Here is a 25308-nt window from a genome sequence, read left to right as displayed (position 1 = left end):
CACACTCAACAATATTTAATTGGCTCCTTCAGCTCCTCCCACTTTCTCCAGATTCAAGGGGTAGTCATGGGCACCTGCATGGGCCCCAAGTATATCTGCCTTTATATTGGCTGCATAGAACAATATATATTTCAAGCCTTCCCTGGTAATGCTCCCCAACTCTTCCTCTGCTGCTTTGACAACTGCTTGGTACTACTTCATGTACCCATGCTGAGCTCGTCAACTTTGGCCCCAACTTCCACCTTACCCTTAAATTCACTCGGTCCATTCCTGACACAACCCTCCCCTTTCTCGATCCCTGTGCCCCAATCTCTGGAGACAAACAGTCAACCAACATCTTTTATAAACCACAGTAGGTTGTTGTGCCATGATGAGGCCACCCTCAGGGGAGAGAAACAACATCTCATATTCCATCTAGGTAGCCTCCAAATTGATGGCATGCATATCGAGTTCTTCCGGTAAAAAAAAATTTCCCACCATCTCCCCACTTTTTCTATTCCCCACTCTGTTTCCTTACCTCTTCTCACCTACCAATCACCTCCCCCTTGGTCCCCTCCCAATTCCTTTTCTCCTATGGTCCATTCTCCTCTCATATCAAATTCTTTCCTCTCCAACCCTTTATCTTTCCTACCCTTGTTATTCTTGCACCTTTTCACAATCTGCTTACTTATTTGATCTTCAGTGGCCCTATTACTATGGGGGGGCAGGGGGTGGTAAAAAATATTCTCATTAGAATGAGTGCTCCCATCCTGCTCCTGACTTCTACCTACACAGACTCAGTATACCAGGGGTTTCTAACTGCTTTTGTGCCATGGACCAATACTATTAAGCAAGGGGTCAGAAAACCCCAGGTTGGGAACCCCTACCATAGACAATCCATCCATGATGTTCTGCAGTTGTGATACTATTCCTGATTAGCAATGCCCCTCTCCCAACTCTGTTATGTCCTTCCCTGTCCCTTCTGAAACATCTAAATGCCGAAGCATCAAGCAACCAATCCTGCTCTTGTTACAGCAATGTCTCAGAATCGCCACAGCATCATCATTCCATCAGCTGATCCACGCTCTAAGCTCATCACCCTTGCTCGTAATATTTCCTGCATTAATAACAACCCATCCATCTGACTGCATTTATGTCCTATCCTCTGCCTACCCTTCCTCACTGTCTCTGTACAGTGCCTCTATCTTCACACCAACTGTCCCATCATCTCTCCTAACACTCTGGTTCCCATCCTCTTGCCAGCCTAGTTTAAACTTCCCTCACAGCTCTAGGAAACCTATCCGAAAGGACATTGGTCCATCTTGAGTTCGGGTATAACCCATTCCTTTTGTACAGGTCCTCCTTCCCCTGGAGAGATCACAATGATCCAGCAAATCAGAAATCACCCGCCCCTGCACCAACTCTTCAACCACACACAAGGAAAATCATGCTTTTATCTACAGCTATGTTATGTAGCAGAAGTAACCAGGAAACAATTTGGTGCAGGAACCCTAACTGATCTCTTTCCTTCTTAGTACAGGGACATTGATGCCAACTGAAAATGTTCTTACCAATCCCTGTCTGAGATCAGCCAGGTCAGCAGAGACCAGGTGAAGGGCCTGTACCCTGCTGGCAGCAATACTCTTCTGTGTTGTATATATAATGAGGCAGGGAGGACAAGAACTTCACCCAGCCATTCACAAATTCACACCTCCCTGAGAAGAACCAAACAATATTAACCTGGCACCAGAAAAAAAAGTCTGCAGTTAATTTAAGCTCCTGCTAATCAGATAGACTAGAGTAACTTGCTTTTGAAGTGCCCACCAACCTGAAATATCTGTAGAATATTATGCTTCTCCATATACAACACAGATTGCTTATATGGATCTTCAAAACAGACTGCAAATTTTTCTTCAATTTCTGTAGACACCTCTGTCTCAGCTGCAGCTGGGGGTTGAATTGTAGCAATTGTTGTAGGCTGTAGCTTAGGTTTAACTGATGTTTCACCTTTACTTATTGGCTCAATTTCAGATGTGCTAATGACCTGCCCTTCTGCTTCAGCTGCCGTTTTTGCCACTGGTTCAGCTGCGGTTTCTGCCACTGGTTTAGCTTCAGTCCCTGCCACTGGTTCAGCCACTGGCTCTGGCACTGGTTTAGCTTCAGTCCCTGCCACTGGTTCAGCCACTGGCTGTATTGCTGGTTCAGTTGCCATCTCTGCTACTGGTTCAGCCCCTGGCTCTGGCACTGGTTCAGCTTCAGTCTCTGCCACTGCTTCAGCTACTGGCTGTGTTGCTGGTTCAATTTCAGTGTCAGCTGCTCGGTTGTCCACTGGCTCTGGCACTGGTCCAGCTTCAGTCTCTGCCACTGGTTCAGCCACTGGCTGTGTTGCTGGTTCAGCTTCAGTCCCTGCCACTGGTTCAGCCACTGGCTGTATTGCTGGTTCAGTTGCCATCTCTGCTACTGGTTCAGCCCCTGGCTCTGGCACTGGTTCAGCTTCAGTCTCTGCCACTGGCTGTGTTGCTGGTTCACCTTCTGCCTCCATTGTTAGTTCAGCCACTGGCTCTGGCACTGGTCCAGCTTCCATCTTTGCCACTGGTTCAGCCACTGGCTGTGTTGCTGGTTCAGCTTCAGTCCCTGCCACTGCTTCAGCTACTGGCTGTGTTGCTGGTTCAGCTGCAGTCTCTGCTACTAGTTCACCCACTGGCTCTGGTGGCTCTGCCACTGGTTCAGCCACTGGCTCTGACATTGGTTTAGCTTCAGTCTCTATGATCAGTTCTGACACCACTTCTTGGACAGCAGTAAGAGTTTCTTGCTCATCAGATCCTTCAGTTTCCTTTTCTACAGATTTCTGGTCATCGTTCTTTTCAATAAAAAATGTGAGATGATATCGTTAATAGAAGTACAATTGTCTCAATTTAATGCAAGAAACATTTTCAGTGTCTCAGCAAGAACCGCAACTCCTGGCAAAATGTGTACAATCATTGGAGCTGCAAATGGACTCACTATGGAGTTTTTTAAAAGTGGGGTCAAGCAAAAAAGAAAGAAAAGTAAGAGAGGAGATGATTACAAACTCAGAGTCAAAAGTATGGTTATCATACTGGAGAATTTCAATTATTACTTGGAATCATCTTTGCTCTGAAGACTCAGAGGGATGAATCCAGGAGAGCTTTTTGATACAGTATAAGATAGATAAACAAAGGAAGTATTATTGGATCTTGGCTTGCAGAATATAATAGTTAAGTGCAGGGAGTGTCAGTAGGGTATTATTTTGAAGATAATATATTTTAAAGCAGCTATGGAAATGGACCAGTAATTAAGGTCTTAAATTGTGCTAAGGCCAATTTCATTAACATAATAGTAGATTTGGCAAAGTTAGACTGGGGTGATCTACTTATAGGTAATTCTGCATCTGCATAGCGGGGAGCAATCAAAGAAGAAATAGCAAGAGTTCAAGGCCAACATGTTCCTAGAAGGCTAAAATTTAGTGGCAACAACTATAGGGAACTCTGATTGTCAAAGGATACTTAGGATTGGATAAAGAGAACAGAGGAAGCAAATGAGATAGGTATAGGGAACAACTGACGGGTGAATTCTGTCATGAGGACAAGAGCTCAAGGGAGAGGCTTAAAAAATTAGCAAGACAAATCAGTCCATGAAAAGAAGTTGGCAGGGAGGATTAGGTAAATCAAAAGGGGCTTTCTAAACATATTAAGGGAAAAGAACAATGGAAATTGTGGAGCCAGTTAGGTACATCAAGGATGTTTTGTACATGGAGCCAAATTGTATAGCTGAGGTTTTAAATGAATACTTTTCATCATTATTCACAAAAGGACCTGCCTTTGTAGCTGGAGAATTCAGTGAAGGGGTAGATAAAAATCTAGTGCAATATTTGGTGCATAAACATTAACCAAAATTACTTTTTGGTTATAATGTAAACCAGTAATTAATAGGAATCTACAATATGAGTCTGAGATTGTATCATAATGAACAAATGGGATCAAAGGGTCTATAAAAATGGAAACACCTTTCACTTTGGTTGATGAGTTTGAGTGAAACTGTTGACCTTTCCAAAACCCCAAAAAACGCTGATTATCCTCCTTCCTCACGAGTCTCCTGCGCAAAAATAATCTGAGTATTCAATCTATGAAAAACTTTAAAAATCTTCTTCCATTTAATTGGATGACTGAAACCATTTGTGTTCCATGAAACAAAGTTAATAATATTATCCATTTTCCTTAAATAAACCATATGGTGTGTAAAGCGTTAACCACATTGTATGCAATGTTTCCTATAGGAAAATCATGAATCAGGAAGAGGAAACTAAAGTTTAAAGAGGAACCGGAAGTTACGACAATACAAACATTTTTGTAGTTTCAAATCAGCCCAAATGAAAAATACTGAACTAAAAGTAGACCCCCCCCCCACAAAGCCACGAAACCTGGCCAATAGGCACCAGAAAATTATCTAAGAACCACCCAATCCCCATCTCTCTTGACGACAAGTCTCCAATATATAAAAAAATTTAAAACCATTTATAAACAAGCATTTATTTGTATCTCTTCCCAATTTAAATGAATATATGTTAATAATGGATGGAGATTTTAATCATTTGAATCTTATGATGGTTAGATCTGCACCCAATCAGGTACTTCCAAAAAACCTGCTATTTTTATTAATTCCTTTTCCGTTGACGTGGGAATTTTAGAGATTTGGAGGTTTTTTACATCCTAATGATAAAGAGTTCTACACGAAGAAATCTGCAGATGCTGGAAATTCAAACAACACACACAAAATGCTGGTGGAACACAACAGGCCAGGCAGCATCTATAGGGAGAAGCACTGTTGACGTTTCAGGCCGAGACCCTTCGTCAGGACAGACCCTTCTTGGGTCTCGGCCCGAAACGTCGACGGTGCTTCTCCCTATAGATGCTGCCTGGCCTGCTGTATTCCACCAGCATTTTGTGTGTGTTGATAAAGAGTTCTCTTTCTTTTCTCATGTATATGATAATTACTCTAGAATCGATTACTTCTTTATTGATTCTCGATTAGTTTTGTCTGTCACTACCTGTGAGTATGATGCAATTGCCATTTCCAATCATGCGCCTCTGAAATTATCAATTAAATTTAGTGATGTAATTTTTAGTACCAGACAATGGTGGTTTAATTTTATTTTGTTTCAGGATTTAAATTTTGTTAATTTCATTAAAGAACAGGTTGCATTTTTGTTTTAATCTAACTCAACTGAAGAAATTCCCAGTGGGATATTATGGGATACCTTTAAAATATCTTTAATCTGCGGGGAAATTATTTCATACTCTGCTGGATTGAAAAAAACGAATTAATAGTGAAATACGTACATTGGTTGATAAGATTAAAGAAATTGCTAAAAAAAATATTCTATTACTCCCAATTTGGAGCTTTATAAAGAGAGAGTTGTACTTCAGATGTAACATAGTATGTTATTAACATCCCCGATTGAAAACCAATTACTTAAAACTAAGGGTCAATTTTATATACATGGTGATATATCAGGTAAATTATTGGCTAACCAATTGATAGCTGCTTTGGTGAAACGTCACAATAATAAAGTTTGTAGATGGGATGGTATTTTGATGGTTGACCATGATGAAATTAATAAACCTTTTCAAGAATTTTATACCAATTTATATCAATCAGAATTTCCTGATGATCCTACCAGAATGCATGAATTTTTAAGGAAACTGAATATTCCAAAATTACCAGCTGATGAACGTTTAGCATTAGATGCACCCATTACTGAAGAGGAAAGAAAGAAAGCAATTTTTTCGATGAACTCTGGTAAAGCACCTGGCCCAGATGGGCATACAGTTGAATTTTTTAAATCTTTTTCAGATTATCATTATTGCTATGCTTATTAATTTGAAACTTAATAAAAAGGTTGAAAAAGAAAAGAAAAATCTAGTGTAGGCCTCTATGAAAGAAATGAGGTATTTGATGGCTAAGCAGTCTTAACAGGATGTAATGTTGAGAATTTATAAAGCACTGGTGAGGACTCACTTGGAATATTGTGAGTAGTTTTGGGCCCCTTATCCTAGAAAGGATGTGCTGAAACTGGAGAGGAATTTCTTTATCCAGAGCGTTGTGAATCTGTGGCATTCTTTGCCGCAGGCAGCTGCGGAGGCCAAATCTTGATGTATATCTAAGGCAGAGGTTGATAGATTCTTGACTGGTTGGGGCATGATGAGCTACAGAGAGAAGGCAGGAGATTGGGGCTGAGAGGAAAATAGGATCTGCCATCACGAAATGGCGGAGCAGACTCGATGGGCCAAATGGCCTAATTCTGCTCAGGTTTCTTATGGTCTTATGGTCTTAAAAGTGAATGAATCCCCAGGATTAGATAAGATTTACCCCAGGCTACCACACCAGGCAATTAAAAAGTTTGCCAGTGCTCCATCTGAGAATGTTAAATCTTCGCTAGACAAAAGCTAGATATCAGATGACTGGAGGACCACAAACATTGTCCTTATTTTAAGAATGGCAGCAGGGAGAAGCATGATAACTATAGACCCATAAGCCTAGCATCAGTGGCATGTAAGATGCCAGAAAAAAAAACTCTGAGGCAAAGGACTATTGATGACTTGGAAAAGCAGCTACTAATCAGAGACAGTCAGCACAGGTTTGTCAAGGGCAGATCCTGTTTGACCAATTTCAATGAATTCTTTGAAGAGGTAATAAAGTGCATCAATGAGGGAAAGACAATAAATATGGTTTGCATTGACTTTAATAAAGTCTTTGACAATATCCCACATGGAAGATTGGTTCAAAAGATTGGGAACCATGGGATCCACAGTAAGTTGGCAAACTGGATCCATAAGAGGCAATAAGAGACAGAAGGTGATGTAGAGGACTATTTTTGTGATTGGATACATGTGACTAGTGGTGTTCTTCAAAGATCAGTGCAGGCACCCTAACTGTTTGCAATATGCATGAGTTAGATTTGGATTTGGAAAGCAAGATCGGTACATTTATAGATGACACCAAGATTGGTGGAGTCCTTGTAGTGTGTAAAGTACTATTTGGCCGCAGATGCACTGATTTTGGTAAAATAAGCTGAAAAATGCCAATTATATAGTACATAATCCACACAAATGTGAGGTACTGTTTTTAGAGAGTAGTACAGATGTGACGATAGACCATGAATAATAGGATCTTAGAGAGTATTGAGGAACAAAGGAACCACAGTACAAGTTCATAGATCTTTGAAGGTGCCAACATAGGTAGATAACATGGTTAGGAAGGCATAGGGCTACCTGTCTTTGTTAGTCGAGGTGTTGAATATTACGAAACTTTGTCTATACCTACCTGAAGGACTGCAGGCAGTTCTGGTCAATCGTACTGATCTTGCCTCCCACATTCAAATCGAAGTCATAAATATTACAAACAACTAGGGTCCCAACAGTGATCTTTATGGGACATAACTAATCACAGGCATCCAAATGCAAAACGATCTTCTGCAATCACCTGTCTCCTATTGCCAAGCCAAATCTGGATCCAGTTTGCCGACTGTCAGATCCCATGGGTCCTAACATTTTCAACCAGTCTCCCATGTGGGACTTTGTCTAAGGCTTTACTAAAGTCAATATAAATCACGTCTAATGCCTTGCCTTCTTTTATACATGCCACAGGAAGGACATAATAGCAGTGGAGATGGTGCAAGGGAGATTCACCAGGATGCTGCCAGGGATGGAACTGTTCAGTTATAAGGAGGGGCAGGAGAAGCTAGTTTGTTTTTACTTCCTGGAAAAGAAGTGATTAAGAGGGGACATGACTGAGTATTATAGAATTATGAAAAGTATAGACAAGGTGGCTTTCAGAAAATTTTTACTCATAACAAAGATACAAAAAACTACAGAACATAGATTTTTAGGTAAGAGCAAGTGTCAGAGTGGATGTGCAGAGAACCTTCTTCAGCCAGAGAGTGGTAAGTACCTAGAATGCATACTGACAAAATTAAGTGTCTAGATAAGCACTTACACTACTGAAGCATATTAGTCTATGGACCAAGGGCTGGAAAATGGGGTTAATACAGAAAGGTGCCACTGGGTGTCGTGAACAAGATGAGTGAAATGGCTTCTGTGCATGTTGCATAATTCTATGACTCAATGACTCGAAACTGTCAATTTGTTAATTTAATTGAATTTCTGTCAATTATATATTCAAGATAAGGTTGTTCACAATCTGAAACAATGATTTCAATTCTCAGATGCTATCTAACCTTTGAGTAATTTTAGCATTCTAAGCCTATATTATATTGATTGCAAGGATATTTTGCCAGACATCTGTATCTGGTACAGCTCGGTCATAATTTATTTATTTTATTTATTGAGATACAGTGTGGAGTAGGCCTTTCCCACCCTTCGAGCTGTACCATCCAGCAACCCCACCCCCCCACCCGATTTAACCTGAGCCTAATCATGGGACCCATTAATTTATCAACTGGTATGTCTTTAGACCATGGGAGCACCTGAAGGAAACCCATGCAGTCATGGGGAGAACATACAAACGCCTTACAGGCAGCAGCAGGAATTGAACCCCAGTTGCTGGTACTGTAAAGTAGTGGTCCCCAAACACCGGTCCGCGGCCCACTGGTTGGGGACCACTGCTGTAAAGCACTGTGCTAAGCACTACACTACCATGTTACCATCAGGCTCCTCAATATACATAGTGGACCAAAAAGAGGAGAATGAAAGATGTACAATTAAAGAGATCTCAGCAATATGATTTAAAAACTGCTATGAGTGGATAAATATTATAGAGGTTAAGAGCAAGTGAGATTGGGAAATGGTGTCCCACAGGATTTGTTTTGGGATTACTGAAAGAGAAGACAGTAAACAATTAAAAGAATTATTTCTGTGTCGTAAACAATGGAGAATTTGATACTATTGGGAGTAATTGAGGTGAATAATATAGAAGACAAAGCTTGAACTAAAGGAAGTATTGATATAGTTAGATGGGAATTAGATACAAGTCTTGTAACACTCCAGGTGTGCCCTGAAGCAAGCCACATCTAAAAATTTCTGTGGCTTTATCTCACTCAGGGTCAGGAATACAAACCAGTTCAAATGTTGTATTCTCTATAATTAAACCTTAATTGCACTGAAACCATTACTTCATGTGCACTGTTGAACCTATAATATACTGTAATTGAGAACTTAAGGAACTGTTGAATTTCAGTTAAATTTTAAAATGAAACATCTCACAGCATCTTAAATGTTAAAATTTAACAATTTTAACTAAAGTAGTAAAAACAGTAGATGCTGGAAATATGAAATAAAACATAACAAAGTTGATAATTTTCAGCAAGACAGGCAACATCTGTGGAATGAATAACACAGTTAATGTTTTGAGTCAGAACCCCTCTGAAGAAACCAGAAAATAGATACAAAAAGTTAACTCTTAAGTTGCTGAAAAGGTTGCAGAAGGGGTGGATAAAACAAAGGGAATTTGTGACTACTTTGTCCATGTCACTAAAGCAGAATCGTAGAACATGTGTAGGTTGTAGTAATGGAGAGAGAAATGAGTCAAACTATTGAATGTTCTACAGGAGAAATGCCCAGTTCTGATATAGACAGTAAAAATGAGCAAAAGTTGGAGAATTCAATATTGCATCCTGGAGGATGCAATATATTCACATAGAAAATGAAGTGCTGTGCATTGAACTTGAAATGGGCCTCGTTGTAATGGTACCAGAAGCTACAGATAGAATAGGTGAGAGTCAGTGAAGAATTAATGTAGTAGGTAATAAGAAGCACTTATAAACTGAATACAGATGCTTCACAAAGTGATTTCCAAATCTGCATTTGTTTCTCTTTTACAGAAGAGACCAAATTGTGATCACCAAATGTAGAATATTAGTTCTGAAGAAGCTTAAATGACTGCTTTGCCTTGGAAGACTGCATGCATCCCTGGATGATGAAAAGGAAAAAGGTGAAAGAACAAATATAGCATTTCCTCTCGTTGCAAAGAGCTGTAAGGTGAGGAATGGTTGGTGGAGACTGAAAAGAAGATCAGGAGTCATGAAGGGTCCACACTCTTGAAAATAAAAAAAGGGGAGAAGAATATGTGTCAAGTGGTGGAGTCCAGATGGAGTTGGTGAAAAATGAGAAATATGATCTGTGAAATGTGGAGCTGATGGCGTGTAAGGTGAGTTCTGGAGAAGTCTGTTCTTTGGAGTAGCGAGAGTAAGATCTGTGTTAGAGCAGAAGCCACTGAAAAGAGCAAGTCTCATTGCAGATGGATCACTTAGGCCAATAAAAGGAAGTGGCCATTGTGGGAGCAGCCATTGTTAGAGTGGGACAGGGATAGAGTGAGCAACTAAGACTTTGACTCAAGAGGCTTCAACAAGAAGAGGTGGAAGCCAAGGTACCTGAGCCATTTGGGATGGCCATTGCATGAGCAGGCCAGTATAGGAGTCTGAAGTCTGATACTCAGAAGAGCAGGTAAGAACAGGTAAGGATATTTATATAGCAGTTAACTAAAAAGATAACAAATTGCAACTACATATTAAATAGAATGCAGTACCAGGTGATGTGTTGTAGCTGCATGATGTAGAAGCTAGCGGAACCATTGTGGCAGCTGGTGACCACATTTACAGTAAGTATTGGTTGCTCAAGGAACTCAGGCTGAAAGTTGATGGTCTGAAATCTGACTTTCAAACAAGGTGATGCATCAGGGGAGAGGATAATTAACTTACACTGTGATTCAGGAGGCAATCTCACCCATTAGATTAATTACTTCAAATTCAGTCTGAAACCAGGGACAAGTGGTTGTGACTGTGAATGAGGCAGGTAGGGAGATCTAAAAGAAGTGCTGGTGCAGCCTCAGCCCTGAGCTTGCCCAACAGGTCTGAGATTGTTGCTCCCTGTGAGGATGAGAGTGGGGGTTGTAGGAAGGAAGGACAACAACCAAACCATGGCACCATGGTTCAAGAAATGTAACTGTAATGGGAATAGTATAGTCAGAAGAATAGACACAATTCTCTGTCATAAAGATCAAGAGTCCCAAAGGCTGTGTTATCTGCCTAGTGTCCAAGTTCAGGACATTTCAGATGAACTTCGAGGGGGAGGGGTAAGGTCCAAAAGTCATGGTCTACGTGGGTATCAATGACGTAGAAAGAACAGGGAAAGAGATTCTACTAAGCGAATTTGAGCAGCTAGGGGCTAAATTAAAATGCAGAACCAAAACTGTAACCATCTCTCAATTGTTACTGTAGTCACATGCAAATTAGCACAGGGTTAATAAGATCAGAGAGCTAAATGAGTGGCTCAAAAATTGGTGTGGGAGAAGTGGATCTGAATTTGTGCAACAGTGTCACCAGTATCGTTGAAGGAGGGAGTTGTTCCAATGGGACGGGCTCCATCTGAACCGTGATGGGACCAGAGTCTTAGCGCGTTGCATAAGTCGGGAGCTGTGGATATTGGGCTACAAATGAAGTAATTCGTAGGGGGAAGGTGAGTTCAACAGCTTGGAAAAGTATGGATAAAATAAAAGTGAAGGAGAGCGCAAAAGAGGTTACTTAAGTCTCCAGAATAAGACCGAATGTTTAGACAGGGATAAGAACATAACAGATGGGAGCTTAACAACTAAGAATACACCTTGTATTGAAAGTACAGGCATGTGAGTAGAGGGCATGGGGTGACTTTGTTTGTAAAATATGAAAGCAAATCCTTAGAAATAAGAGACATAAGATCAGAAAATGTAGACTCCTTGTTGATAGAGTTACACAACTACAAAGGTGAAAATACCCTGATGTGAGTTATATATAGTAGCCAGGATGTGGAGTACAAATAACAACCAGAGATTAAAAAAAGGAATGTAAAAAGGTCAATATTATGATAATCATGGGGAATTTCAATATGCAGGTAGATTGGGAAAATGAGATTGTTACTGGATCCTAAGAGAAGAAATTGTAGAATGCCTACAGGATGTTTTTCTTTATAGCAGCTTGTAGATTAGCCCACTGAGACATAGGCAATTCTGGATTGGGTGTTGTGTAATGGACCAGATTTGATCAGATAGCTTAAGGTAAAGCAACCATTGGGTGGCAGTGATCATAATGTGATAGGATTCGCCCTGCTTTTTGAGAGGGATAAGCTAAAGTTAGATGTGTCGGTATTACAGATGAGTACACAGGCATGAGACAGGAGCTGGCTAAAGTTGATTGGAAGGGAACACTAGCAGGATGACAGTAGAACAGCAATGGCTGGAGTTTCTGAGAATAATTCAGAAGATGCCAGATGGATACATCCTAAAGAAGAAGAAGCATTCTAAAGCAATGATGAGACAACTGTGGCTGACAAGGGAAGTCAAAGCCAGAATTAAAGAAAGAATGAGGGCATACAATATAGCAAAAATTAGTGGAAAGCTAAATGATTGGGAAAAATCTTAAGAACAAACAGAATCAACTAAATAAGTAATAAAGAGATAACAGAAAAAATATCAAGGTAAGCTCGCCGACAATATAAAAAAAAGGATATCAAAGGTTTGTCAGATATGTAATGAATAAAAGATAGGCAAGAGTGGACATTGCACCACTGAAAAATGATACTGGAGAGGTAGTAATAGGGAACAAAGAAATGACAGATGAACTGAATAGGTATTTTGCATCTATCTTCACTGTGGAAGGCACCTGTAGCATGTCAGAAATTCAAGACTGTCAGGAGACAGAAATGAGTGTAATCACTATTACTAGGAAGAAAGTGCTTGGGGAGCTTAAAGGTCTGAAGGTAGATAAGTCACTTGGACCAGATGCACTACACCCCAGGGTTTGGAAAGAGGTAGCTTAAGAAATTGTGGAGGCATTATTAGCGATCTTTCAAGAATCACTAGATTTTGGAATAGTTCCAGAGGACTGGAAAATCACAAATGTCATTCTACTCTTTAAGAAGAAAAGGAGGCAAAAGGTAGGAAATTACAAGTCAATCAGCCTGACTTCAGTGGTTGGAAAGTTTCAGGGCATTTGGAAACACACAATAAAACAGGCAGAAGTCAGCTTGGTTTCCTTAAGGGGAAATCTTACCTGACAAATCTGTTGGAATTCTTTGAGGAAATAACAGGCAGGATATAGAGTCAGTGGATGTTGTTTACTTGGATTTTCAGAAAGCCTTTGATAAGGTGCTGCACGTGAGGCTGCTAAGGAAGATAAAAGACATTGGTATTACAGGAACGATACCATGGACAGAAGATTGGCTGGCAAGGGGCCAAGAGTGGGAATAAAGGAATTGCGTTTCTAGATGGCTGCCAAATGATAAACGGTGTTCTGCAGGGTTCCATGCTGGATCCACTACTTTTCATGTCATATGTTAATGATCTGCTTGACAGAAATTATGTGTTTGTGGCCAAGTTTGCAGATGATAGAAAGACAGTTGGACAGGCTGTTAGTGCTGAGGAAGCAAGAAATCTGCAGAAGGACTTGCACAGATTAGGAGAATGGGACTTGCACAGATTAGAAATGACAGATGGAATACAGTGTAGGGAAGTGTATGGTCATGCACCTTGGCAGAATGAATAAAGGTGTAGACTATTTTCTAAATGGGGAGTGAATTCGGAATTGGAGGTGCAAAGGGTCTTGGGAGTCCTAGTGTAGGATACTCTAAAGGTTAATTTGAAGGAGGGGTCGGCAACAAGGAAGCCCAGTGCAATGTTATTGTTCGTTTTGAGAGGACTAGAATATAAAAGCAAGGATGTGATGCTGAGGCTTTATAAAGCATTGATCAGAACACATTTAAAGTATTGTGAGCAGATTTAGGTCCCACTTCTAACAAAGAATGTGGAGAGGATCCAGAGGAGGCTTACAGGAATGATCTTGGAAATGAAAGGGTTAGCATACGAGGAGTGTTTGATGGCTCTAGGCCTGTACTCACTGGAGCTTAGAATAATGAGAGGGGAGAGATTTCATTGAAACATTCTGAATATTGAAAGGCCTAGATGGAGGATGCATCAAATAATGGGAGAGCCTAGGATCAGAGAGGACAGCCTCAGAATCAAAGGACATCCCTTGAGAACAGAGATGAGGAGGAATTTATTTAGCCTGAGGGAGATGAATCTGTGGAATTAATTTCCACAAACAGCTCTGGAGGCCAAGTTATTGGGCATATTTAAAGCAGAGTTTGATAGGTTCTTGATTGGTCAAAGGTTCTGGGGAGGAGGCAGGAGAATGAGATTGAGAGGGAAAACAAGCCAGCCATCATGTGGCAAAACAGACTCGATGGACTGAATGGCTTAATTCTCCTCCCATGTCTTATGATCTCATGCTGAGACCAGAAAAAGAGGTGAGTGCAGAGGTGTGCAAAATAAATAAGTAATTGTCAAGGGCTCTGTCCACCTTGGTTGAGAGAAAGCCATGAGACAGGAAGATGGAAGACACTTCAGTCATTAATTCCTGATGTCTATTAAATAAAGTGATTTCTTGCATAACTTTTTGAAGTATTTACATGAGAATGCATCTTGTCAAATTTAGCAGCTGCAGAAATTGTTAACTATGCTTTCGAAGCAGTATTTTTAATAACTGGACAAAAAGCTTTTTGTTTTTTTAAAATTATTATATAAATATTTGTATCCAGCAGAAACCTGTTTGCTAGAGAACTAATAACATGTCATTTTCATTGGACATTAATGCTAAAATTAATTTGTTAAATGGTTATTTACAATGCATGTTCTTACATAGTGGTTTTCAGCTCATAGCAAAAAAGTTGGTGATTTCTATATATAGTTTGTTGCATAGTCATAGAGTTATGGAACACTATAGTACAGAATCAGGCCCTTTGGCCCATCTAGTCTGTACCGAACTATTCATCTGCATAGTCTCATCGATTTGCACCTGGACTATAACCCTCCCATCCATATACTTATCCAAATTTCTCTTAAATGTTAAAATTGAACCTGCATCACCACTTCTGCTGGCAGTTCACTCCACACTCTCACCCTCTGAGTGAAGAAGTTCTGCCTCATGTTCCCCTTAAACATTTCACCTTTCACCCTTAACACATGACCTCAGTAAAAAAAGCCTGCTTGCATTTACCCTATCAATACCCCTTATACTTTTGTATACCTCTATCAAATCTCCCCTCATTCTCCTACACCATAGGGAATAAAGTCCTAAGGATTCAACCTTTCCCTATAACTTAAGTCCTCAAGTTCTGGCAACATCCTTGTAAATTTTCTCTGCACTCTAATTAACATCTTTTCCTGTAGGTAGGTGACCAAAATTGCCTCGGTAATGGTTTACAATTCAACCATTAGTTTAACAATGGTAATTCAAATGCAAGCCATATTGAAAAATGGAAACTTTGAAATTCAAAGTGGCAAAATTTCTTAAATGTTGTCTTCTTTGTTGTCTACTTCAATAAATTCTAATAAACTCCATTATTCTTTCCTGGGATAATTCACCATGACATAGACATATTGCAGGTGGGAACAAAAAAAAGCAGGATTGAATTTTGCTGAACAAAGTAAATGTGTAACTCTGTGCACTTTACATTTCTGTGAAACCGAATAAAAATAAAGCTATTCTGTTTGTGCCGATAGATTTTGACTTTGGCTGTACGCGTGTTGGAAGGAAGAAGAAACATTATCAGAGAAATATACAAATCACGAAAACATTACGCTCCATCAAACCGCCCTACGAAAGAACTTCAGAGGCTTAATTGTAAATATTTTAATTTACTTATTAATATGCAATAACTGTTAATGTTTTAGTATTCTTGTGTTGAATGGAAGTTGTCTGATTGCTACCTTTTTTTAACAATTTCACGAAATTGAGACATAGTGAGGTGGTCATCCTCAAGTTAAAATATGCGTGGAATGATTTCATATATATTTCCAATTTTGCAGCCTGTACATCGTTGCCTTTTTAATTTATTTCTTGGGGTGTAATTTATCCGACGGGTTATTCCCATTTACCTGGGCGTTACAGTAGACACGGGATCAGATAACTTATGACAAATGACCAAGCTCTGGCGATTGAGGAAATGATTACGTGCCCCGACCCGTGAGTGTAGTTGTGCCTGTAGAAAGCGGAAGACGTCCGCCGTACCTCAGGGTCGGCTCCAGAGACATGAATTGAGGATGAACACGAGGAAATCTGCAGATGCTGGAAATTCAAAAACAACACACACAAAATGCTGGTGGAACACAGCAGGCCAGGCAGCATCTATAGGGAAAAGCGCTGTCGACGTTTCGGGCCGAGACCCTTCGTCAGGACTAACTGAAAGGAAAGATAGTAAGAGATTTGAAAGTAGTGGGGGGAGGGAGAAATGCGAAATGATAGGAGAAGACCGGAGGGGGTGGGATGAAGCTAAGAGCTGGAAAGGTGATTGGCGAAAGTGATACAGAGCTGGAGAAGGGAAAGGATCAGACATATAGACATATCAGAATGTTGACAATAGAGGAGGCCATGGATAGACATATCAGAATGTTGACAATAGAGGAGGCCATGGATAGACGTCTATCCATGGCCTCCTCTATTGTCAAAATGAATCCAAACTCAGGTTGGAGGAACAACACCTTATATACCGGCTGGGTAGCCTCCAACCTGATGGCATGAACATTGACTTCTCTAACTTCCGTTAATGCCCCTCCCCTTCTTACCCCATCCCTGACATATTTAGTTGTTTGCCTGTTCTCCATCTCCCTCTGGTGCTCCCCCCCACCTTTCTTTCTCCCTAGGCCTCCCGCCCCATGATCCTTTCCCTTCTCCAGCTCTGTATCACTTTCGCCAATCGCCTTTCCAGCTCTTAGCTTCACCCCACCCCCTCCGGTCTTCTCCTATCATTTCGCATTTCCCCCTCCCCCACTACTTTCAAATCTCTTACTATCTTTCCTTTCGGTTAGTCCTGACGAAGGGTCTCGGCGCGAAACGTCGACAGTGCTTCTCCCTATAGATGCTGCCCGGAATTGAGGATGAAGTAAGAATACGCATCCTAATTCCTTAAATTACTCTACACTCGTGTTGTTGGTGCTACTGACCCACGGGCACACTTGTGATCTGCCCAAGACAAAATTAGTGAGTCGCTCTCCACAGCAGCTGCCTGAACTGCTGAATTATTTTATATTCGGATTTCTGCGCCCGCAGTGCTTTGCTTTGGTACCCCGGAGCCTGGTACAGCTTTTCCTGTCGCCAGCGCCCGGTTTCACATCAGTAGGAGCTCCTGTCAAAAGACAGTCTCTCAAGTGTACTCCCGCCGCAAGCCGGACCTGGCTCTACCCAGTGACCACGAAGAGCCCCCAGGGATGTGGTTACCTCGCTCCTGACTGCACCGATGTGTCTCCACAAGCCGTAAGACAAATGTTAACGCAAGTGTTTCCGAAATGCACGCCTCAAACCGTTCGTGACAGTAAATCCGCTGTGATTTTCCGTAGAGGATGGTGGTTGCCGTGGAAACCGGCACGCAATATGCAACGCGAAAGCCGCTGATTTGACGTCGCACGGCGCCGTCGCCGTGGTAACTGTGTTCCCCGCCGCGCCATTACAAAGAGGGAAGCCGCCTGTGGATACAGGCAAAGTAACAGAGAACCAGAACTCTGGAAACGACGGGCATTGGTACCGTGTGGGATTACCACTGGTGGTAGGAATAACAAACAGAGATATGTGAATGGATAGTGAGTGACGTTGGAGATAGGATTATAACTGGTCGAAGAAGTAATAAAGAGTGACTAGGACTAGAAAAACAGGCTATAACTAGAAACAATAGGTTTTAACAGGGAATTGTTGCAGAGAAACTTGAACTGGGACAACCAGTAGGCATAAAGATGAAAAGATTTTTTTTCTGATTTAGAGATACCCTTCTGGTCCAGCAACACACCAATTTAACCCTAGCCTAATCACAGGACAATTTACAATGACCAATTAACCTACAGACTCCCACAGCTACCTAAACTATTCCTCCTCCCAGCCTGTCTCCTGCAAAAATGCTATCCCTTTCTCTCAATTCCTCCGTCTCCGCTGCATCTGCTCGCAGGATAAGGCCTTTCAATCTAGGACAAAGGAGATGTCTTCCTTTTTTAAAGAAAGGGGCTTCCCTTCGTCCACTATCAACTCTGCCCTCCATCGCGTCTCCTGTATTTCACGCACCTCTGCCCTCACCCCATCCCCCCGCCAGCCCACCAGGATAGAGTCCCCCTGGTCCTCACCTACCAGCCTACAGATCCAACGTATAATCTAACTTCTGCCACCTCCTACGGGATCCCACCACCAGCCACATCTTCCCCTCCCCGCCCCCCCCCCCACTCTTGGCTTTCCGCAAGGATAGCTCCCTATGCGACCCCCTTGTCCATTCATCCCTCCCCACCGACCTCCCTCCGGGCACTTATCCCTGCAAATGGAAGAAGTGCTACACCTGCCCCCATACTTCTTCCCTCACCACCATCCCAGGCCCCAGACAGTCCTTTCAGGTGAGGCACCACTTCACCTGCGAGTCAACTGGGGTGATATACTGTATCCGGTGCTCCCGATGTGGCCATTTATACATTGGGGAGACCCGCCGCAGACTGGGAGACCGTTTCGCCGAACACCGGCGCTCAGTCCTCCAGCAGTGGCGGGATCTCCCTGTGGCCACACACTTTAATTCCACAGACCACTCCCACTCTGACATGTCTGTCCATGGCCTCCTCTACCGTCAAGATGAAGCCACACGCAGGTCAATGGAGCAATACCTTATCTCCCGCCTAGGTAGCCTCCTGCCTGCCGGCATGAACATCCAACTCACAGACCTCTGTTGATACCCCTGCCCCCCCACCCCATCCCTATCTATAATTTTAGTCTGGTTCTCTTTCTCTTTTCCCCCCCTCACTATAATCTCCCCCCAGCCCTACCTTTCTTTCTCTTATTTCCCATAATTCTCCACCTTCCCCCTAGCCCATTTCCCTCCAGCCTATCACTTCCCAGCTCTCTACTTCATCCCTCCCCCCACTTCTTATCTCCTCTCCACCATCCCATGTTACATCACTCCTGATGAAGGGTTTCGGCCTGAAACGTCGTCGCTACCTCCTACCATAGATGCTGTCTGGCCTGCTGAGTTCTGCCAGCATTTTGTGTTTTTATTTATTTCCAGCATCTGCAGATTCACTCGTGTTAACATACTAACTGGTACGTTTTTGGACTGTGGGAGGAAACTGGAGCTGCCGAGGGAAACCCACACGCTCACGGGAGGGACGTACAAGCTTTCTCCATAAATTGAACTCCGAATTCCGACGCCCTGCGCTGGAATGGCGTCAAGCTAATCGCTACGCTACCGTGGCGCCCAAGACTCAGGGACTAAAGCTGGGATTGGAATAACAGCTGGGACTGGCAAATCAAAGGCATATGGATCTGTGAAAACAAGCAATGTGGCCGTGACTGGGATTGCTAATACCAATGTGGCTGGGAACGCCACTAGAACTAAGACTAGTGCAGGTTGTTGCCATGATACAGGGAACATCACTAAAATGAAAATACTATGGACAGTGACCAGCTGGGAATAGAGGTCTAGCAGTGATGGACTGACACTAGGCCAGGGCACACTTTAAATGTTCACGGAATGGTTTATCAAGACTGAGAATGATATTGAGTTTGGGAATAATATGAGGCTGGCATTAACACAGTGATACTGGAACCAAGAATACTGTCAATCTGTAGGACTGGGAATAGCACGTGTCAATGATACAAACACTATTACTATACCCAAAGTAACACTGGGAATATCTGGCTATGAGGATGGACAAAGAAGATTCTGCGAGATTGGGACTAGGAATTTGACTGAAATTGGGACTGATAATACCTTAAATAGTGACACTGTAGCTGGGAATACCACAGTGAGGGTGGAACTATGTATATTCCACTAGGAATGAGAGTACAGTGAACAGTCAATCTTGGAATATAAGTATCATTCTCTCTTTGCACATCTTTTGTATCTTTATTGGCTATCCTTTCTTGTTCATTAATCTTTCCTGCCATCCAATCTATCACAAACCTTGCCCTTTGTTCTTTCCTAACTCTTACCCCTTTTTATGCAGCTGTATACAACATTCGGCTCTGAAGTTTATCAAACTAAAATATTAAATCAGTTTCCCTCTCCACAAATGCTGCCTGATCTGCCAAGTATTTGAAATTTCCAACTTCCATAATGTTTTGCTTGAGTTTAAGTTATTTTCTTATTTCTAGATTAAAGACCAAAAGACATATTGAAAACAAATAGGTTATTTAATAAGACTTGTGTACTGCCCTGGTTAAGATTTCTATTCCTATGCTGTGGGGTATTTCACTTAGCAGCTTTTTGTAAAAGTCATATGTCCTGCTGTTAGAATGTTTTGGTTTTGGCTGAAGATAAGGAGGCATGTTGTTCAGCTTAGGAATGTGGTGTCAAGCCAATCAGGATGGTGGATTTGGAAGAAGGTTCTAGAGCGCGCTGGGAGGAGAGAGATTTGTGATGAACACTGGTGGGGTTCATAGTCTTTTGGCAGGAGATGAAGAGAAGATCGGGAAAGATGGCTGTAGGTTTCGATGTGACGGGAAGACAGGATTGCAAGGAGTACTTCTCGAGACCAAGGAGTCCAAGATGGGAAGCTCTACCGGTGATTAGTGATGAAAATAGAGTACCATGAGTAACAGTTATATCCAGCTTTTGGAAGAGACAAGTTACAACAGTCATGTGCACATTTAAACTGGCCCCTTTTAATTTTTATTTTCTTTCTTTTCTTTATCTTAATAACTATTTGATAAAACTGAAATTAGTAAATATTCTTTCTTTATAATTTTATGTAGCGTACAATCTGTTATTTCTTGCTGTCTGATAATTATTGACAATGCATTTGCTCAAATCGTGGTTTCTTTAGTTGGAACGTCATAATGTTCCTGTTTGGTTGAACCCCAAATCATACCGACCCTAGATGTATATTGTTTGTGAAAGGTAGCCTTCTCACCGCTGAGTCTGTGGCTGTTAGCTATCGAGCCAAATTTGCATACAAGCCCCGTGAAGATCAGAGTTCATTGATCAATCAGAGAAATTCACAGTGTTATGGTCAGTGTCCTTCATGCTTTGCCCAGTCTTTGTAGCCTGCTCTATAGTGATAAGCTCTACAGATAACAGGAGATGTAAAATTAAAACCTGTTGGGGTTAATTCGAGACTGCTATTACAGGTCAGGAGTGGCTCACGTAACACACATAATGTTAGGAGGCCGGGATGCGAGGGAGGGGGGAGCGAAACTGGGGACCCCGCTACACCAATACTATTAGTGTCACGCGATTCAGTAAACAAAAGAAACAGGTAACTCGTGAGCATATGGCTGCGGGCCAATAAGATGGACACAAGTGCCCGATATTACCTAATATGTAGCGGGGGGTTGTGCTGGGGGGAAAAGGGGTATAAATAAGAGCAGATTGTAAGGGGAAAACAGAACGCCTTCTCCAGCGACTCCGTGGATTCGCTGTGCCAGTTACGAATTCTGCAATAAAGCCACGTTTTGCTATATTCCGGTGTTAGTTGTCTCTCTTCCTAAAAGAACACAGGGCAGAATTTCAAGCCCAACATTTGGTGACCCCGACGTGGGGAGGGAGAGACAACACAGGCTGGCGGGTCCGACGGCAGACAACTTGCGGCCGCAAGCTCGACTAAGGTCAGGAAGTGCCTGTTATATCTAAGACTTCCACTAGATAGTTAAATCACTGAGTTAGATCTTGTCTGCTGACGGATCCTCACCAACCCCAAATTACCCTGGGAGAGATCATTCCCGGTGCAGAATCGTGACTGGTAAGTACTAACTCTTATCTGTTTTTAGGAAAATTCTCCGCCCGTGGAAAAGTCTTCTGAGTGAGGGTACCCGCCGCCCACGATGGGCATAAAAGTCTCAGGAGTGAGGAGAAAAGTGTCGCGGTACACCGTAGTACACAGGGATACTGACGGCGCCTACCTTAGACTGGTTGTTAAGAGGAGAAATCTCCCACGCGAAGGTCAGGTTTTGAAAGGCGACCGTCCCACATTTGATCCTCTCTGTGTACTAGGGAGCCATGGAGCACTTCAATTTCGAGTTACCAAAACTCAGACATTGGTGTGTTGAGTAACAGAGTATATGAGAGTTTTTAGAAATATGGTAAAATTGATAACTGTGCGAGTTCAATAATCTTTAACAGTGAGCAGCCGCAGGGGTCGGACACCATCAAGGTAGGAGTGGAAGTGTTCCTCCGAGGCCCAGGGAAGCTCACCTGGAACGGAAAACGGTGGCATGGTCCATACCCTGTCGCCGAGGTCTCCAACAGGGCATTAAAAGGTAAGAAGGGAGGGGGACAATAACTGGCATCATTTTCTACTGGCTAAATAAGACCTCTGGCAAGTGGGGAGCGTTTCTGGGACAGTCGGCTCTAGGACTGTCTATTTAAATTGCTATCTTTATCACGTGTGGTTGTTGTTGCATACCCTGTATTAGGACCCTAGTCATCCGGACTATAGATCGAGCCTTGACTGGAAAGAATGGACCTCCACCGGCGTACCAGGCACCCTTGTTCCCGGTGGAAGGGGAGGACACGGCCCTCCCGGAAAGCGGACGCGCTATGTGAGGACACGGACTGAAATGGACCATGGCAAGGGGGGGATTGTGAATTTGTTATTGATTAAGTTTTCTGAAATGTTGCATGCTACTTGTAAAAATTGCGGATGTTTAGGGAACCCCTACCCATATTTTGTGACCCTAGGTCGGACAAATCAGGATAAGCAAATAGGGAGGACACGCCAAAGAGTGCCGGGGGACGCTCACCTCTCTGCCTGATCCCGGCAGCCGCGGAAAAGATTGTAAGGGATGTGGGGATGTGGCCTCTGGGAGGCCAAGGGAGGGAGTGTTGGGGTTAATTCGAGACTGCTATTACAGGTCAGGAGTGGCTCACGTAACACACATAATGTTAGGAGGCCGGGATGCGAGGGAGGGGGGAGCGAAACTGGGGACCCCGCTACACCAATACTATTAGTGTCACGCGATTCAGTAAACAAAAGAAACAGGTAACTCGTGAGCATATGGCTGCGGGCCAATAAGATGGACACAAGTGCCCGATATTACCTAATATGTAGCGGGGGGTTGTGCTGGGGGGAAAAGGGGTATAAATAAGAGCAGATTGTAAGGGGAAAACAGAACGCCTTCTCCAGCGACTCCGTGGATTCGCTGTGCCAGTTACGAATTCTGCAATAAAGCCACGTTTTGCTATATTCCGGTGTTAGTTGTCTCTCTTCCTAAAAGAACACAGGGCAGAATTTCAAGCCCAACAAACCTCAGGTCAATTTCAAGCCAGTTCAATCTATTCTTAAACTAATATGCATCTCATGGCAACGAAACCAATGATTTGACCCTTTGCACCTTTTAAATAGCCTGATCAATACAAATAGTGGATCCAAATATCTGCTAGCTTACTCTTATTGTGAGAGTTTCATAGAAACAGTAGAATAGGAATTTGCATTTCCACCTGGAAAACAACAGCTGCCATATTTGCCAGTATTGCAGTGGTACTTCAAAATTCTTCATTGCAAACATTTTAGGAGATTAAGGCTGTGAAGGACACTATCTGATGCAAATTCTTTCTTCTTTCGTTTAATTTATCCATGTGCTGTAAGCATAAGATTTCCATCTATACTGCAATACTCAATTGACTTTGTTTCAAAACTACAAATGATAGATTTTGATAGAAATTTGAATTATTTTTGCGCCAAAATGTTTGAACTGAAGCAATTTTAGTTGAAAAACAATAATTTCAGTACTGTTGTATCAAAATTGCTGAGCCCTTCCTTTATTATTCAAAACAGCCTTCAAGAAAGCAAAATAAAAACTTGTGAGTATATGTAGGATAGGTTTCATATGTAGGATAGCTTATCAGTTAAATCATAACTTTCAATTTCTCTACCTTGTGTGATTAACAATGTATCCTAGAAAACTATGTTCCTTTATACATCTCAGTTTGGTAACTTTAAAAATTAATTTTGCAGATAAAGTCTCATAATTCAACTATTCCTGATTATTTTTCAAGAAAATCCAGTTTAGTTTCCATGCAGAACTGTTAGAATTTCTGTGGTTAACTGTTAGGAAGCTCAGTCTCCCTCTGTGTGAATGTGCAAGGCCTGAGCAAGCTGGGAGGTGCGTGTTGGGACTTTGTGACTGCATCCAGTGCTCGAATCATCAATTAATTCTTGAATTCAGCACAATCTTCCAGGTTCCTGAAAATTGCACCCCGAAATTACTACTTTTCAGGGTGATTAAGAAGGCATATGGTATGTTGGTCTTCGTTAGTCAGGGGATTGAATTCAAAAGTTGCGATTTAACGTCACAGCTCTATAAAGCTCTGGTTAGACTACACTTGGAATATTGTGTTCAGTTTTGGGCACCTCGTTATAGGAAGGCTTTGAAAGGTTTAGAGAAGGTGCAAAGGAGATTTACCAGGATGCTGCCTGGATTAGAGTGTATGCCTTATGAGGAAATGTTGAGCAAGCTTGGACTTTTCTCTTTGGAACAAAGGAAGATAAAAAATGACCTGACAAAGTGTATAAGATGATAAGAAGCATTGATAGAGGGACAATTAAGAGACTCTTAGATAGGCGCATGAATGAAAGGAAAATGGAGGACAGTGTAGGGAGGAAGGATCAGATTGATCTTGGAATAGGTTAAAAGGTCGTCATAAGATTGTGGGCCATAGGGACTGTACTGTGCTGTAATGTTCTATGTTCTGTATTCCAAATCAGCCAGCTGAATCTTTCCAGTGTTAGTGATTGCATTGGTAAAGAATAGCTGTGATGGAGAGAAATTAGTTTCTATCACAACCACGAATGCAGCAGCGCAGCAGATTTGGGAATTGCACACATGAATATGCATGTGTCAGCCAATCATTATTTCATTGTTATAGTATTTAACTCTATTTGTTCCGTCGTAGTGTTTGTCCAGACTTGAACTCAAGACATAGCTACGCTTCGTTATCTGCATTCCGCCTTGCCTGAGAGATTGGACTGTTGAGTCAGCTGACTCTGAAGACTAGTGGTACTCGTTTTATTCTTAGTTCTTTCTAGCTGCAGTGTAGGCTTCGTTTTCCATTTGACTGTTTTAGTCAACGGCCCTCTTTGGCCAATTCTTTGTTGTTTTCTTTTTCCTTTGACATTGTTCGCATTAAAGTCTGTGAAATATCAACCCACTTCAGTGTCTCTCACTCCGCACTTGGGCCATATCCAAACTTGGTGACAGTTTCACACAACTTATGTTTTTAAATGGTAAAATCAAAATGTTTTTAGTATATCGTGTGTTTTAATTTATATCCTTTTAAACTTTTAATATTTTGTAAATAACAGGTTTAC

At 41.9% G+C, this 25308-nt stretch overlaps 1 protein-coding gene and 1 long non-coding RNA gene across 6 annotated transcripts in view; one reads left to right on the top strand and one right to left on the bottom strand.

The window, feature by feature from the left end:
• LOC140727319 (uncharacterized) overlaps window positions 1-18121 on the bottom strand; it is a 29163-nt gene extending 11042 nt beyond the window's left edge. The window contains exons 1-3 of one of the 5 annotated variants that reach the window (XM_073044584.1): window positions 17258-18121; window positions 13037-13149; window positions 1808-2839 (exon numbers count right to left, since the gene is read on the bottom strand). In XM_073044584.1, the coding sequence (XP_072900685.1) occupies window positions 1808-2725 (918 nt within the window). In that variant the 5' untranslated portion in view covers window positions 2726-2839; window positions 13037-13149; window positions 17258-18121. Of the gene's footprint in view, window positions 1-1807; window positions 2840-13036; window positions 13150-16605; window positions 16659-17257 lie in introns of those variants that run through there. The other 4 variants (XM_073044585.1, XM_073044583.1, XM_073044582.1 and 1 more) reach the window with 4 other exon arrangements.
• A 2983-nt stretch (window positions 18122-21104) lies between these two features.
• On the top strand, window positions 21105-23183 carry LOC140727858 (uncharacterized). The gene is made up of 2 exons (XR_012098953.1): window positions 21105-21741; window positions 22122-23183. It is a non-coding gene; the product is annotated as an uncharacterized lncRNA (long non-coding RNA).
• The last annotated feature ends 2125 nt before the right edge of the window (window positions 23184-25308 follow it).

This window comes from Hemitrygon akajei, chromosome 5 (genome assembly GCF_048418815.1).
Source record: "Hemitrygon akajei chromosome 5, sHemAka1.3, whole genome shotgun sequence".
NCBI lineage: Eukaryota > Metazoa > Chordata > Chondrichthyes > Myliobatiformes > Dasyatidae > Hemitrygon > Hemitrygon akajei.
The sequence above is the reverse complement of the archived record's forward strand: the minus strand, read 5'-3'. Positions and strand labels throughout refer to the sequence as shown.